This window comes from Eriocheir sinensis, chromosome 16 (assembly GCF_024679095.1).
Source record: "Eriocheir sinensis breed Jianghai 21 chromosome 16, ASM2467909v1, whole genome shotgun sequence".
Classification (NCBI taxonomy): domain Eukaryota; kingdom Metazoa; phylum Arthropoda; class Malacostraca; order Decapoda; family Varunidae; genus Eriocheir; species Eriocheir sinensis.
Window position 1 is genome coordinate 15113511 of NC_066524.1, and position 18150 is coordinate 15131660.

At 40.9% G+C, this 18150-nt stretch overlaps 1 protein-coding gene across 1 annotated transcript in view; it reads right to left on the reverse strand.

Annotated features, from left to right (window-relative positions):
• Window positions 1-1067: 1067 nt before the first annotated feature.
• Window positions 1068-18150, reverse strand: part of LOC126999352 (uncharacterized) — a 71295-nt gene continuing 54212 nt past the window's right edge. The window contains exons 2-3 of the mRNA XM_050861883.1: window positions 10963-11364; window positions 1068-9998 (exon numbers count right to left, since the gene is read on the reverse strand). Coding sequence (XP_050717840.1) covers window positions 9777-9998; window positions 10963-11364 — 624 coding nt within the window. The 3' untranslated portion in view covers window positions 1068-9776. The remainder of the gene's footprint in view (window positions 9999-10962; window positions 11365-18150) is intronic.

Sequence of the window (18150 nt, forward strand, 5' to 3'; positions counted from 1 at the left end):
TACCTTGGTCAGGAGGAGCAACAGCCACAGACGCGCCGCGGCGACAGCGCCTTCCACAGAATGAGACACACTGGCCAGCATCGGGGCGCGTAAACACAAGCGTCAATGCTCACTGGCCCTGCTGAGTGCTGAGGCGCTCACCATCACGACAGAACACCACCAAACACACCACTCCCTCTCACACCTGACCCATCCCGTGTCAGCCCCGGCCCAGACGGGTGTGGCGGGGGTGTGGGGGGTGTCGCGGGGCGGACACAACCTCTACACGCTGAGGCTGAGCCAGGGATTCTCGAGTCTCCTTGGGCTGATCGGGCTCCACAGCCTCGCCCTGATGCTGGCCGCCAGGAACCTCGCCGTGGCCTTGACCTGCATCACAGTCGGTCATCTCGATAAGCACAACTATCACAAAACAGCATCAAACACTAAATTGTCCTCCAACATCTCGACTCAGTGAAGCTTTGAATCTCGTTTGGAAGCTTCACCGCGTTTTCTCTCACCTCTCAGCTTGCCGTTTTCCATGGCAGCCGCGCGTCACGTGCCAGGCTGCATCGCCGCCTTCACCTTCATCCTGGTCTCCTTCATGGCAGGAGGAGGAAGTTGAAAGAATAGAATCAATTCGTCTCTTCCTCCGTGTAAGTTCCTGTCATCGCATCACAAACATCCACCGCCGCAGCCTCCCTCACAGCGTTTTCTTTCACGCCGCCACGAGCCACATGTCACCTCTCCACCGGTGTTCACGCCTGACTGATGGTGAAGGGAAGCTGTGTGTAGGTTTTTTACGGTCCCTAACTTGTCGACATAGAAATAACTTGATATAAAACTGTTCAACTCTTAGATACTAAAATATTATTCGATCAATAAAATGCTAACTTCATGTGATGTCCTTTTTGTCCATTTTTGTGCTCTGTATCCTTTGGCAAGAGATTGATTGATTGATTGGTGTTTAATATTTGTTCAGTATTCTGTGTAACTTTTCAGCTTTTCTCAAGACATCTAATAACCTTGTGGCTTCAACTATCTTCACTTTAATTAATCAGGGAGGGTTGGCAGTAAATAAAATCCACCTCTGAGAAAAATGCAAAAAGTTTATTGTTGAAAAGTTTAGTATAAAAAATAATAATGTCTTTTACAAAGTTATGGCACACAACGTTAGATAAGTTAGTGTTATATACCCTTCCGGAACCCCACTCTGAGAATAGACCAGCGGAAACGAGTTAGAAGCGAAACAATAATTGGAATGCTGACAGGAGACGGCCGTGAGAGCGACTGTAAACCCTTATATGAAGACACGTGAACGGGACACAAAAATGAGAGTAATGATAATAATAATATACCGTATGTTACATTAGGACAGACGCCCGTGTGATGGCAAAATATAAACGATAAGGGAAGAAAAGTATTAATTGCAGAACAGAACACAACGATAACCACATCCTGTATTTATATTTATAGGTTCATAAGTTAATGATAAATGATGGATTACAAAGAAAACGAAAAATAAACAAGGAAAGAAATGTATGAGGGAGGTAGGGAGAGGAAAAAATATACACATGAAATAGATAAAAACAGACTACAACCTATCAATCTTCATATGGAACAAATGTGAGAGATAATGAATGGAACAAAAAAAAATAAAAATAAAAACATTGTACATTATAAACCCAAAGACACTTACAACAGAAACAGAAACGAATACAAAAAGGTGGGAAAAAAACAAAGAAATAAAATATATATACTACAACCCCATATATGAGCAAATTGAGACATTATACTCTTGTCAAAACGAGTCTTAGTGTGTTATTTGAGGTTAATTAGTCCACCTCCTTCTTCTTCACCTTCTCCTCCTCCTCCTCCTCCTCTTTCTGTTCTTAACCTCACAACACAACCTGCACCCACAATATACAACATAATCTTGAGAAATAAACAAAAAAAAAGAAGTACAGAATAACAATAATAAGTAGAAAGAATTAAAACCTTCCTATATACTTGAGCACTGTACTTGTCTGTTAGTTTGTTTGTTTGTTGGTTTGTGTTTATTTATCATGCATCATCGGTTTACTTCAGGTTCATTTCGTGGCTTTTAGAACACGCAAGTAACATGGAGCAGGTCCACTCCTAAACCTGACGATACAAGGGTGTGAAGACCAAGAAACGAACATTGTATTAGTCTACGACACAACCAAGGTGAGATACCATCAACTCTATATGCCTTTGACTTTTCTTCGCAGCATCCAAATCTCCTTCCTCGAAGCCTTTTCCTCTCCTTTTCAGCATCAAACTAAATTATAACACAACCTATGGGAGTTATCATTCATTTTATATTCCTTTTTACTTAACTTCCCAACATCAAACTCTTCCTCAATCAGCTTATGACAGAATCTAGGCTTTTTTAGTTTCCTTCTTAGCATCAAAATCTCTCTCCCTTCATTTAGTTGTTACTTCTTTAAAATCTTGTATAACTTAAGTGAGTCATTGTTATTCTTTTTAACTCTCCTTTCTGGCTTCATTTTCCCTTTGTTTCTTTTCTTTCCTTCCTTTCCGTGTCACAACCTCGGTTAGTCTTTTGCTTTGTATTATCATTATCTTTTATTCCTTCCTGGCTTCCAACTCTCCCAGCTGATCCTCGGGGCAGCGGGAAACAAAGACAGCGGAAGAAAATACACACAAAATAATGGTGATAACAAGAGTAAATAACAAGACGAATACACATATACGTATTTACACACACACATTATGCACTAACACGCCACACCTCCCGCGGCGCCTGCCTGGAATGGTCAAGGGATGATACACATAACTTAAGATATATTACGATTACTCCTTCGGAAAGAGGATTGAATGAATTAAACCTTACGTCCATATTCTTAAACGTATCGTGCTCCCATTACGACTATTTCCTAAGGCGACAGAGAAGATTAACCAGGTTTTCATGGGCGATTTTCCAGTACATGATGCAGAGGTTGTGTAAAACTATCACTAGCATGACAAAACAGTCCATGAAAATACCAGTAACTTCTGTGAGAGGCTTTTCAAACAGGCGATGTGAGGTGCCGATAAGTTGAAGAATATGGGCTTTAGAGTCCAGCCCCCATGGTGCAGGTAGACAACCCGCCAGGTCAACACACACCTATACAAGTAGTACCTAGTTATTGTTTTCTCGGCCCATCATGAGTCAAGGACCACAGCACACCTTCCCTTGTCTTTGCTCTTTGTCACATTTCTTGCACCTTCTTCACACCTAAATTGTCCTCTTCTTATGAACGAGTCAATCCACATCACAGCAGAAAAGAAATTGGAAACTATACAAATTTTACATTATTATTACAAATGTACTGATGGAATTAAAGCAGTTCATTATTACATTTTCTTAAGTAACAAAAAATTTCTTGGTTACTTTATTTATTATTATTAGACTTTCCTCACCCTGACTTGAGCTGAAAGTAGGTTATTGTCACTGATTCTGTGTTAACAAAGACAAAACAAATGATAACACAAATTTCCTCTTCCATTTAATCTTTCACGAACAATTTCAATTTCTTTCTCTATTTTCCCAGAAGTTTTAATTTTGATGTTTAGATTTTAAAGACTTTTTATCTGGTTCGTTTCTTCTCTCTCATGACAAGATTTTGAGGACACAACAAGCTTTTCTTTCTCAGTCATCTTCTGTGAACATGGCTTGAGGTGAGTGACGGACAGGTAACAAACAGCTCTTCGTCCTTCGCACACCAGATAAAAGCAATAATAATTAACTGGAATACAAAGAGGAAATTGAGAGAACAACCAATGACAACAACACATACAAAGATGCCAAAAAACTGCTACGTAAACCATTATACAATTTTGTTCCCTATTTCTCCACATGACGATCCTTGCTACTATACACAGATACACACACACAAAACATTTCTCCTTCTTCCCTCCTTCCTTCCTTAACTCTTATGGCATCTACAGACATTTTCCTCTATTTGCATATTGAAAGTTTATACAGAGTTTCTCAAAATACTGACATTATAACTTTCCTTTATACTTGATTTTGCTTCCCTTTGGCATCACTACTTTGTTTGTTGGCCGAAAGTTTTCCTTCATGTGATAAGATTTTGTATTTCACAGGACAAATATTTCTCTTTCCACGTTACTCCTGAGAGGGTTGGCATAGCAATAATCAAGGACTGCATCTGAGTGATTCGGGCATTGCAAAGAACAAATAATGGAAGTTACCTAAAACAAACGTAATTACAAGTCTTTGACATTTGGGGAGATAAATAAAAAACATGAATCCTAGAACATTGTACATACAGCCAAGTGATGTCCACAATGATAATCAGAGAATCACAACTAAATTCCAATACTTTACTGCAACAAAAACAGCAAAATAACACCTCCCTCCAAATTTCACTCAGACACGACACCTCTTTCTGTATGTACACATCAATACACCTGTTCTCATGTAGGTAGGTAGACATCAAGCCTGACATACACGCCCTGACCTCTAAACGTAAGCTGGCCATTTCCACAGGACTCTTGACTTAGGATGACCAGACTGAACAACCCATACTCATCAGCCAGTCAGGGAAGTCCAGGAAGCCTTCTACTTGAGCCTCGGTTCACACAGCACAGAGTGAATACCGGGCATCAGCTAGTGGTTTCCTGCCTGGTGGTTCGTTCTCTTCCTCCCGAGGCGAGTAACTCAATATGATGCACTGGTTTTACAATACTATGGCTGCCCTAAGTCTAAGGCTCCCAATGGAAATAGCCAATCCAGTCCACTCACGAACCTTTTTACATCACACACACTCGGAAACCAGACAGCGAAGATGATGGCGGCAGCGAAGAAGCAACAGCAGCATTCAAAATATAAAGAAATTAATGAATGTGAAAAAAATGCCTCTTTTTCTATGACACACAAATGAATAAGGCTTAGCTACTATATTTCTCACTAGGTTATGTTAGGCATTGTCCATCATTTGTACCTTGTTAGAAAAATATGGATTTGTGAAAATTACTTGCTTAAAAATGGTTTCTGGGCAAATCTATGGGAGTATAAGACATTTTTAAGGGCTTGCGTTGTTACTAAATTGTGTCATTATTGTTACTTTTCTGTCGCTGCCGTTGTCCTCTTCGCCACAACTACCTGTCTGTCCCTCTCCCTTCAAGACCTGTCACCTGGGTCACCTAAACTAACACTCCAGTTTGGCAAAGTCACCTAAAATATGGCAATGGAAGATGATGACACAACACAGTCTTGTATACAACCTCTTAGTTAACATGTAATAGTAGTATGTGCATAGAAAGAATGGTAATAGTAGTAGTAGTAGTAGTAGTAGTGGTAGTTAATGTTTTTATATTTATTTTTTTGTTACCTAAATATCTCAGTTGGAAATGGAAGAAATAAAAAGAGTTCATCTTCAGAAAACACGTAAAAAGGGTCATTTTTTGTGTGTGTTTCTCGAAGTTTGGCACGTTTGTCACACGCTTGTTTGTTTGTCTGTCGCGGGATACAACATCGCTTTACAAGACTAATATTTCTTCTTCTGCTAAACTACGGAATAGAAAAACATCTCGCACGGCTGTGGAAGAACGGAACTCACGGGGAAGAAACCAAATACATACTTCTAAATCACAACAAGGCTGCCGACACATGGAAGCAAACAACCATAATAACAATAGTAATAATAATAATAATAATAATAATGAAAAAAATGGATGAGGTGTTGCTTTCTCCACATTACACAACACTAATAGTAATAATAATAATAATAATAATGATAAAAACAACAGCAACAACAACCACTATGAAGAGGTATAAGTTTACTGCAAGGAAGAACAGATTATAACTATTTTTCATTCTCTCTCTCACTCTCTCTCACATGTGGCGATGGAAAACTACTAACATAAAACCTTACTTCATTATCTTATTTCTCCTCTCTTTCTTTTTCTATCTTACCTCTCTTCCTTTCCTCTACAACCTACTAACTTAAAATCTTACTGCAATTCTTTACTTCTTTCTTTATCTACCTTACTTTACTTCCTTTCCCCACAACCTACTAACTTAATATCTTTACTACATTATTTTTCCTTTCTTTCTCTATCTTACTCTCCTCCCTTTCCCCACAACCTTTAACAACCATCAGTTTGTAACCATATCTCTGTGTCGGGCATAACAGTGAAATATTGTCTTTGTTTCTCTCTCTATCGCAAACAAATTGAGCATACAGTGAAGTCTTTGGCACAACCTCCTCTCTCTATCTCTCTCTCTATATCTATCTCAACCCCACTCTCTCTCTCTTTCTCTCTAGTCTACTATGCGTTTCTCTTCATATTCCCTCTCACCGCCTTTAAGAATTGAGCAACATAGATAATAAAATAAAACGTGTATCAATTCATTAAACTATGGTAGACTTATTTAGGTTTGATCCGTTCTGAGCCAATGTGGATGATGCATTTCTATATTTGTCCGTCTGTTTGTCTGTCCTATCGTCTGTCTGTCTATCTACCGCTGGACAGAACCAAACAAATGTCTATTGAGCTTTGTTGGGGAGTTCTCTAATAAATCTTCACTAATTGTTGTGTTATTTACAGTGCTAGTTGTCTATGTCTACAGCCTATACTCCTTTATATTTTGTCTCCTTTCCTCCCACTCATCCTCCCTTCCTTCCCTCCTTCCTTTCTTTCCGTTTTGTTAGCCTGAGACATTCACAATCATCAACAATAATAAAGATAATAATAATAATAATAATCTGGGTGTTACATTGGTAAGTATAAAAAGAGAAACTATATAATCCAATCTAAATATTTTTTACCTTTGTTTTCTTCAGTATCCCTCGATAATAAGTCATTTTTTTTTTTAAATCTACATCGGAAAAAGGAAAAAAGAGAGAAAAAACTACCGATTCCATCCTATGACTTCCTGTTCACCTTTCACTAATTAACCTGCAAGTCAAGGTGTCTACGGTAAACTGCTTTTGGAACACGATTTTTAAGTTAACAAATAAAAAAAGGATGTCATTTTTTTTATATTCTTTCTACGCATGAATGTCTAGTCTCACTCTCACTCTCTCTCTCTCTCTCTCTAAACAGTTTGACACTTGTTTGCAGTATTTGAACTTTGAGTGAACTTTTAGTAACTTTAGTGTTTGTCTTCTACGCAAGAGCTAAACAACGATCTCAAACTACTCTTAGCGATACGAAACATGTGATTATTGAGTGAGTCTTTGGGCCCAGATCCACAGTCCAATACAGTGCTCTTGTAAGCCTCTCCTCTTCTTTCTCTTTTCGTTTAACATCCTGATTTTCCTTTATAGGGTTGAATGGGCTATGAGTCTTTCCTGCTCTTGACAATCATACATTCTCTCCTCCCTGTGTATTTATTTTATCATTTTTCAGCAAGGGAGGCAACTCAAGGGCAAAAAATAAAAACAACAGTAAAAAAAGTTCACTAGATACTGGTGTTCATCTTCCACACACCGTCTCCAAGTCTTCTTTAGTCTTCCAGCTGGTCTCATCCATTCTACCTCTATCTCCACACCTCTTCTAAATCCAATAGTGTCATTTAAAACCCCAAAACCAAAGTATATTCTCCATAATGGTTCAGTTTTCTTCTTGGCATGAGCTACTAAAAAGACTTCCTGTATAAATTTGGTCATAATTCTGTCGTGTCTATATCGGCACCAAACACTGCACACAAGGAACTTCCGTCATCTTTAGCATTTGGATTTCAAGCTTGCAAACCCCACTGTATCGAGCTGTGGAACTGGGTCTATATGTGACTGGTTGAACTGGAAGCATCGTACAAGTTATTACCTTTATGTAACACTACTCTCAACAGGTGAAGCTTTGGACAGGTGAGTTGTGTACACCTGGCACACACACACACACACACACACACACACACACACACACACTCGGAGGAATAGTACGTGTTTCACAACCTACGAACGTGAAGGCGAGCATCGGAAAGTTTCAGTGATAAAAACAATGAAATATATGAAAAAAAAACTCATACTGATCACATTGAATAAACAAACATCACACTGCAAAGATAAATAAATGATGAAAAAAGCAGGAAGATAGATGAAGAAGACGTAACACAATTTAACAGTTTCCTCTGAACGGCTGAAAACAGAGAAAAACGCAAGTCACAACAAAGCAAACAACCTGAACACAACCTTTCAGTACCGTTATCTCTCTCTCTCTCCGTTTGTCTTACTCTAGCATCATTGAGCACTGAGTCGTGTTAAGAGAATACAACAACAAAAAGAACCGCGTCTTGTACCAACAAAATTAATAACCATCATCGTCATTATCAAAGTTCATAGCATCGTACATCTTCGTTTTGCACGCATGTATATCCACTCTCTGTATCTCTCTCTCTCTCTCTCTCTCTCTCTCTCTCTCTCTCTCTTCTCTCTCTCTCTTCTCTCTCTCACACAATTTAGTTTCACAGTTGTTTGTTTGCTTGGCAGGTAAGTTAAGGTATGTTTTGGCCTCTTTCTTGTGAGCTTATGTTGGCAACCTGCAACTGAGGAGGATAACTTTTATAACTTTCTCTACTTTTCTTTGTTTAATATTTGAATGTGTGACTGATTTCAGGCTTAGATGATTGTGTTGTGTAGTGAATAATATACATACTTAAGCTTTGTATGTATGTAAGGATTCAATTGCATTCATGATAAAAAGAATATTGAGTGAAGGATTACTAAGTTAGCCATATTCTTTTTTTTGAAGTATTTGTTTTTGTTTCTTTGTCCTGAAGAGTTGTGAATTGTACATTAAGTCTTTTCATAACTCATACATTCCAGATAAGTTCATGAATAGGGAGAATGAATGGTCTTAGGTTTACAGGAGCTGCCACCAGGTCTTAGATCCACGAGAAGCTGCCATGTGAAGATTTACCGACCTCTTTAACTCGGTAGCAGCGATGGGCCAAATTTGTGGCTTTACCATGTACCAGCGAAGGGCCAAATTTTTGCCCTGATAAAAAAAATAAAAAAAGCAGATGATGCATAAACTGTTCACAAATACGTTGATATATATTATGAAATGGTTTGCGTGAGTGATGATTTTTTGTCATTTATCTTCCTTAGAGGGGCATTTAAGAAACATGATCCCCGCAGCTACCGGGTTAAAAATCATCTGTTTTATGTCCTTATCTGACTTTTCTCCTCAGTTGCAAGTCCCACCACCAAACAACCACACACACACACACACACACACACACACACACACACACACACACACACACACACACACACACACACACCATAGCACATCCTTATACAAGCACGTAGGCCCATAGTATCTTCTCAGGCGCAGACCACATTTTTTTACCCATCAGAAGAGACGAGACAAGACACGAGAGATTGGAAAAACATAAAGAATCCGAAAACACACATACGTACACACACCAAAACACTTCTTCCTTCCTTGCCCTTAAACACACATGTACACATGCACACACACATCCATTTGGCCAACCGGATAGAAAATATAATCTATAGAGGGAGGAGGAGGAGGAGGAGGAGGAGGAGAGGACAATAATGAGAAAGAGAAGAGGAGGAGGAAAATGAGAATGAGGATGCAGATTAAAAGGACATGGCGGAAAAGTAGGAGTAGGAGGAGGAGGAGGAGGACAAGGAGAGTAAGAAAGAAACAGATAACAAGGAACAAGAAGATGATGAAGGAAGGAACGGACAAAATCTCTCTCCCTCTCTCACTCAAAAACCCTCCCTTTCTCTCTCTCTCTCTCACTCGCTCTCACAGACTCTCCCTCTCTCTCTCTAATTCATGTTGTACTTCATGTGGAGAACGTTATTGAGGTGAGACTCGTCGGCGAGGCCCATGGTCTGGCGGGCCTGGCGGGCGTGGACGCAGACGTCGTGGGCGTAGGCACAGGTGGCGGGCACGGAGAGGATCTTGCGGGCCAGCAGGCGGAGGGTGGAGAGGCCCGACGCTGACGTGCCCGCCCACCACCCCAGGATGTCATCGTCTTCAAGGTGTACCTGTGGGGAGGGACAGGTGTGAGAGGTTGTCGTCACGTGGAGGTTTTGGTGTTGTGTGTTGTTATGAAGAGAGGAACAGAAGAGAACGGAATAAAGGGGTAAGACTATGTGAGGAAAAGGGTGAATAAATATGTCTTCGAGGAGTACCTATGTGGAGGGCCAAGTGTTAGGTGGAGCATGACGTTGAGTTTTCGTTTTTGTGGTAGTGAAGAGACGAATGGTAAAAAATGAAGTAATGAATAAAAGGGTAAAAAGGTATAAGGAAATGGATCAATAAAAGTGTCATCAAGGAGTACCTGTGTGGAGGGCGAGGTGTTAGAGGTTGAAGTAAGGTGGAGGTTTTGTTTTTGTGTGTTGTTATGAATAGATGAATAGCAGAGAACAAAACTGTGAATAAAAGCTCCATATATCTACAAGCGTACCTGTGGATAAAAGCCGTAAGATGGACACATGGAGTTTATTTCTGATCTTTCCCCTTCCTTTCATCTCTTCCCTGTCCCTTCTCTCCTTTCCTAAATTCTCTACTCACTCTCCTTTCCCTTTCTCTCATCTCCTTTACTAACATCACTTTCTTTTACCTTTCCCTCTATTCTTTCCTCTCCCTTATTTCCCCTTTCCTGGACATAAGGTGTTATTTTCCTCTCCCCTTCCCTGTCCTTTCTCTCCTTTCCTAAACACACACTTTCCTTCTCTCTACTCACTCTCCTTTCCCTCTCTCTCATCTCCTTTACTAACATCACTTTCTTTTACCTTTTCCTCTATTCTTTCCTTCTCTCCCTTACTTCCCATTTCCCCTTTCCTAATCAAACCACTCTGTTCTCTCTCCTTTCAATACTACACTATTCTCTTTGCCTTTCTTCCCTTCTCTTCCTCCTCTTTATCCCCCTATTCTAATCACATTCCCTTTCCTTCTCTCGACTCATCCCTTTCTCCCTCTCCTTACACTTTCCCGCACCAGACTCACCTTCATATTCACGTAGGCCATAATCTCCTCACTATCAGAAACGGAGGTGTCTGGGGCGGGGTTGTCCATGTACTCTCTGAACGGATGGCCCTCAGGACTGGCGGTGGTGGTGGTGGTGCTGGTGGTGGTAGTGGAGGAGGTTGAGGAGGAGGTGGTGGTGGCATCCGTGGAGGCCTCACTGGTGTTGGTGTTGGAGGAGGTGGTGGAGGTGGTGTTTGTGGTGGTGGTGGTGCCGTTAGTGGTGGTGTTGGTGGTGGGCTTGTGGTTGTGTGTGTGGTTGTTGGAGTGTCTGTTGTGTGTCTTGAGGTTGAGAACGCCGCTGTTGGCCTCCGTCACCGCCACATTTTTCATCATCTCCAACACGTGGCGGTGGACCTCGCCTTTCTCCGTCTCCGACAACACCTGTGGAAAAAAGGAACAGGTGAGTATAATGAAGCACAGGTGTCAGGTGAGGTAACGAAAGGTACCAATGACATTGAAAGCAAGAACAAAAATAATGCTTGTAATTGTAACCTCGCCCTTCTCCATCTCCGATAACACCTGTGGAAAGAAGGGACAGGTGAGTCTAATGAAGCACAGGTGTCAGATGAGGTAAAGAAAGGCAGCAATGACAATGAAAGCAAGAACAAAATTAATGCTTGTAATTGTAATGCGTATGACATGGAAAGAAGGAACAGGTGAGTCTAATGAGGCACAGGTAACAGGTGAGGTGACGCAATAGGGTAGTAATGACAGTGAAAGAAATAATACTGATAATGGTAACGATAATAAAGTTTGTAGTGGTATAACAATGATAATAAAAATAATAAGGCTTGTAGTGGTATAAGCATAGAAGAATAGGCTAGTAGTGAACGTATAGTATAAGTAGTAGAATTAGTAGTAGTAGTAGTAGTAGTAGTAGTAGTCACAAAACCAATCATCCCATCCTCAGAACAAGTGTACATAAGGAAAAAACTGGGAGCATAACAGCAATGACATGACTGACAAACCACACATAGCCTGCAGGCCGCGGGGAGGGCAGCCGAGCGAGACTAACGCGCGGCCTGACACTTGCGGCGAAGGGGGAAGGGAAAGATGGGGAGGAGGAGGAAGAGGAAGGCAGAGAATGAAGGAGGTAGGATAGAAGGATAATAGGAAGAAAGGAACGAGGAGGAAAGACAGCAGGGGAAATAAAAGAGGTGTGGAGAGAAGATAGAAAGATAAAGAAGGAAAGGAGGAAGAGGAAGGCAGAGAATGAAGGAGGTAGGATAGAAGGATAATAGGAAGAAAGGAACGAGGAGGAAAGACAGCAGGGGAAATAAAAGAGGTGTGGAGAGAAGATAGAAAGATAAAGAAGGAGAGGAGGAGGAGGAAGAGGAAGGCGAGAATGAAGGAGGTAGGATAGAAGGATAATAGGAAGAAAGGAACGAGGAGGAAAGACAGCAGGGGAAATAAAAGAGGTGTGGAGAGAAGATAGAAAGATAAAGAAGGAAAGAACGAGGGAAAAAAGACAAAGGTGGGAGTAAGTTCCATCTGTTTCACTCCCTCCATTATGACCTCAGAATGTATGCAAAGAAATACAAAAGCTAACCATACATTTATTCCCGTTTTCTCGTTTTCTATTCATGGCCCATTTCATTCAAGCTTTCAGGGCTCACTATAGATTTATGTAAGTCAACGGAATATATTAGTGTGGTTTGTTTCCTTCCTCTTATCTCGTCGTTATCAGTCAAGGGGAATAAAGAAGCAAGAGAGAATGAATTACGCAACCCCATTCATGAATATTACGATACCTTATTCATCTCTCTCTCTCTCTCTCTCTCTCTCTCTGACCACCCTCACCACCGCTACGTTGAAAATAAAGATTGATATAGTCAGGCTTTCATGTGCTATCCTTGTTAAATGTTAAATGCTTGAAATGTGAATGTATAATGAGAATGTGAAGTTTCTGAAATGCGAAACTGAGTACTTCAAAATCTATTGAAACTGTAGGCTATATATGTACTTGAGTAAAAATGTATATATATGAAACTGCGTATATTTAAACCTATGAAACTGTGTACGTGAAACTGTCAGTGAAAATTTGTATATATATGTGAAACCTCGTGTAGGCCTACTTGAAAAAGATGTATATTGCGAAACTGCCTACTTGAAACTTGCATATGAAACTGTGCTTGAAAAAAAAATACATGAATGAAACTACGTGAAAATTTGTATACAAGAACTGAGTGTATACCTGAGAAACGTAAGAACCAAATCAAATTACCAAGGGAATGTAGCGTGTGTGTGTGTGTGTGTGTGTGTGTGTGTGTGTGTGTGTCCGGTTCCTGTGACCTTGACGACAAAAAAAAAAGTGCACACCAGCCCCCTCGTCTCCTTGCTTCGCTCTCATCCTCGGCTCATCATCCGTGGCTCGCTAATCTCAGGCCATTGTGTTGCAGTGTTGCGTGAGGGACCTTGGAACACCCGCGCGGGGCGACCATTACGAGGGGAAGGTGTTACCAAGTGTGTTAGGGGCTATTGAAACACACACACACACACACACACACACACACCATTACGAGGGGGAATGTGTTATTGCGTGATACGAGTTTGCTATTGTTGCGCGCACACACACACACACACACACACACACACAAACACGCACGCACACTCTCCTTCACAAATCCACACGCACTTTTCTCCCCCCTTTCCTACCCCCTCTCTCTCTCTCTCTCTCTGCCCATGACACTGCTGACAGCTCGTGGCAAGGTCGAAATACATATAAAAAAAGGCGACTTCTCTCCCACATGAAAACGGAGGGAGAGAGGGAGGGAAACAGAAATGGAGGGAGGGAGGGAGGAAACAGAAATGGAGGGGATGTTGCGAAGGATAGAGGAATAAAGAGAGGGAGGTGATGATGGAGGGAAGGGAGGGAGGGCGAGAAGTGGGATGAAAGGAAGATATGACAGAGAAATACAAGGAAAAGGAGAGATGGATTTAGGAAAGAAACAAGATGGATGGAATGGATGAAAAAACGAATAGAAATTAAGAGAGGAAGAGAAGGAGGAAGAAACGGATGGAATAGAGACAGAAGGGAATAGGAGAGGAGCAGAAAAATGAAGAAAGAAAATGAAGAAAGGATGGAGAGAGGGAGGGAAGACACAAGGAAGGGAATAAATGAGGAATGGAGAGAAGGGATGGAGAAGGTGGGAAGCAGAGGATGGATGGAAAAAAACAGAGGTGAAGGAGAAAAGGGAAAAAAAAGATGAAGAATTAGGTTGGCGAATTAAAAAAAGAAAAGGGAAAAGAAAAAATATAAGGTATGGTATTTTTTGTCTTCTCCTCCTCCTCCTCCTCAAACATTACAACTTCATCTCTCTTCTTCTTACTTAATATTCGTGGAAATTAACAAAAAAAAAGCGACGATGAAACAAAAGAAAGATGTTACGATGAAAATGACTTGCGAAAGAGAAGAGGAGGAGGAATAAGAGGAGGAGGAGGAGGAGGAGGAGGAAGGGGAGGGAGAGAGAAGAGGAACAAAGTGAGCGTGGGTGAGAATAAGTGGATGAGAGAGAGAGAGAGAGAGAGAGAGAGAGAGAGAGAGAGAGAGAGAGAGAGAGAAGCAGACTGGACACACATACATACACACACAAAAAAAAAAACATAAGTACAGACAGACAGACAGACAGAAGAGTAGGAGCGCGTAGACAGGATGGGGGCAGGAGGAGGTACAGGACAGCAGAAGAGGAAGGAAGAAATAGGGGAGAGAATGGAGGAATAAGAAGAAAAAGGAGGAGGAGGAGAAGGAGGAGGAAGAGGAGGTACAGGACAGCAGAAGAGGAAGGAAGAAATGAGGGAGAGAATGAAGGGACAGAAGAAGAAAAAGGAGGAGGAGGAAGAGGAAAAAAGGAAGAGGTGAATGAAGAGAAGTTACAAAAGAGAGAAGTGAGAGAAAAATTGTAGAGAAGGAAAGGAGAGAAAGGGGAGGGAAGGATGAGAGAGAGGGGAGAAAAAGGTTGAGGAGAGAGAGAGAGAGAGAGAGAGAGAGAGAGAGAGAGAGAGTTGACGCTTGGAGTGTCGAGCTTGGCGTCACCCTCATATCCTCATCAAAACAATCTCTCTCCCCACAACCTGCTTCCTCCTCTCTCTCTCTCTCTCTCTCTCTCTCTCTGACACCTTTTCCCCTCGTTCTGAAATTCGAATCTCATAAATTTCACCTTTCCACGTATAAACAAACTCAGGTGAGGTGATTCGAGAGGTAATTACAGGTGAGAAAGGTGTGATTAGAGTAGTAGTAGTAGTAGTAGTAGTAGTAGTGGTAGTAGTAGTAGTAGTAGTAGTAGTAGTAGTAGTAGTAGTAGTAGTAGTAGTAGTAGTAGTTGTATCTTCCGTTGTTACCTGTCTTTTTCTAATTACCTGTCTCCTAGCAACCTTAATTACATTCCCCAGGTAAGTCCAAGCCCTCACGCCACACCTGAGCCGATCATCTGTCACCCTACACTTCCTTTGTGCCCTCAGGTAAAAAAGTAACCCCCTCTAACCCCCCTTTTCTCTCCCCTCTCTCCCCTTTACCTTCCCATCTTCTCCCTTCTCCCTCTTTTATCTCCCCTCTCTTCCCCATCTTCTCCTCCCCTCTCCAGCCTCTCCATCAATACTTCTCATCGTTTGACATATTATCTATTCTTATCATTTTATTTAGTGTTATTGTGAGTGTTGTAAAGCGAAGTATTAAGGAATTGTTTACTGTTAATATTGGAACGACAACTACTACTACTACTTATATTACTATTATCATTACTATTACTACTACTACTGCTACTTTACATCCTACTTTACATTTTCTTTTGCTTACCCTCTTTGTTTTTTTATTCATTTATTTATTCGTGTATCTTTTATCATATTCTCATTTCTTTGCTCTTAGGTCAAATATCACTTCTACTACTACTACTACTACTACTACTACTGTTACTACTACTACTACTACTAATACTGCTGCTACTACTACTACTACTACTACTACTACTACTACTACTACTACTACCACTACTACTACTGTTACTACTACTACTACTACTACTACTACTACTACTACTACTACTACTACTACTACTACTACTACTACTACTACTACTACTACTACTACTACTACTGCTGCTATTTCATGAGGTGAGTGTCAGGTGTCGCATTTATTAACACAGGTATTCTTCGATGCATTACACGTGTGAAAGTCTACCTGCGCGGACTGTCGCCAGGTGAGGTTGTATAACACGAGGACAGTCTCTCTCTCTCTCTCTCTCTCTCTCTCTCTCTCTCTTGGCAGGACACTCGCTTGGGTCGTGTTTGTTTGCCAATTGACAAAGCTTCCCCCCTCCTCCTCTCTCTCTCCTCCCCTTCCCTCTCCTCCCCCTTCCCCCCCTCTACCTGTATATCCTTCCCTCCCCTCTTCTACCATATGCACCTGCTCCTTACTCTCTCTCTCTCTCTCAATTTTTCCTCCTTCCTCCTCAACCTTTCTCTTTGCTTATCTCTCTCTCTCTCTCTCTCTCTCTCTCTCTCTCTCTCTCTCTCTCAATTTTTCCTCCCTTCCTCCTCAACCTTTCTGTTTGCTTGTATCTTCTTTCCTCTCCTTTCCTCCATCTCTCTCTCTCTCTCTCTCTCTCTCTCTCTCTCTCTCTCTTCCGTCCATCTACTCACACCATTCTCTCCCCTCTCCCTGTGTGTGTGTGTGTGTGTGTGTGTGTGTTAATTAACCCCCTCACGCGCCTCACCTGCCAGGTATACCACACACCTTCACACACCTGAGCACACACCTGATGTTTGAGGTTCCCGTAATATCAAAGGAATAAGACAAAGAAAATAAAACAATGCAACGGAAAGGAAGGGAAGAAGAGGACGAATTGAGGAGGAAGAAGGGGAAGAGTAGGAAGAGAAAGTAGAGAAGAGAGAAGAGCCGTGAGTGAAATAACTGTGGAGGGAAAGGAGAGAAAAGAGGAGAGAAAAAATAAAAGAAAATATACCAAAAAATAGCACCAAAAGAAAACACCTGAATTTAATAGACACCAAAATAAAAAACAAAAAAATACCAATACGAAAAAAAAACATTGATTACCTAAAAAAAAAGACAATACCTTAGAAAAAATAAACAAAAAAACAAGAAAACAAATGACAGTAAAGAGTGTAAATGAAGCTAAACTGAGAACAAAGGTAAAAAAAAAAAAGAAAAAAACATAAAAACACGCTTAAAAAAAATAAAAAGGAAACTTCGATAAAGGAGGAGCAACGACTTTTCTTAATTCAATAATAATAATAATAATAATAATAATAATAATAATAATAATAATAATAATAATGAGAGAGAGAGAGAGAGAGAGAGAGAGAGAGAGATTGTTGTGTCACGCTGCGCATTATCTCTCTCTCTCTCTCTCTTGATGGCGTAGTGGTCTGTCGCACGTGGCTCCCTCCTCCTCCTCCTCCTCTTCCCTCCTCCTCCTCCTCCTCCTCTTCCCCAACACTCTTCCTTCCCCTTCTCTTCACCTCTAACATCACTTATTTCCTCCTTTCTCCTCCTCCACCTCCTCCTCCTCCTCCTCCTTGAGATTAAGAGCCACAAATAAGGGGACGAAGAAGAGTTGGAGGAGGAGGAAGAAAGACAAATAAGGAGGAAAAGGAGAATATACGAAGGCGAGGAAGAGGGAGGAAGATAAACGAGGGGGAGAGGAGGAGGAGGAAGGAGGTAAGAAGAATCGAGAAGAAGGAAACGAAGATGGAAGATGAAGGAGAAGGAGAAGGAGGAAGGAGATACAAATAAATGAAATAAGGAAACATTGCGAAAAGGAATGAAACCAAGAGGAAAATAAAGGAAAGTATAAAAAGGCGAAAGAATATGAAATGAAGGTGAAGGAGTGGGAAGGAAGAGACGAAGAACGAAAATAAAAGAAGGAATGAGAGGAGGGAAAAGATGAAGATACAACAAAAAGAAGAGAGGGAATGATAGGAGAGATAAGAAAAAGAGAAGGGAAATAAATATACCATGAAAGACTTTTTGAAGGAGCAAGATAAGAAAAAGGGAAAGGAAATAAATAAACCCTGAAAGACTTAAAGGAAAAAGATTAATATAAAGGAGGAAATGGAAATAGATAAATACTTCAAAAGAAAAAGAAATAAACAAAAGAGGAAGGAGAATGAGAAGAAAGAAAATGAAAGGAGAGGAAAATTAAGAACATGAGG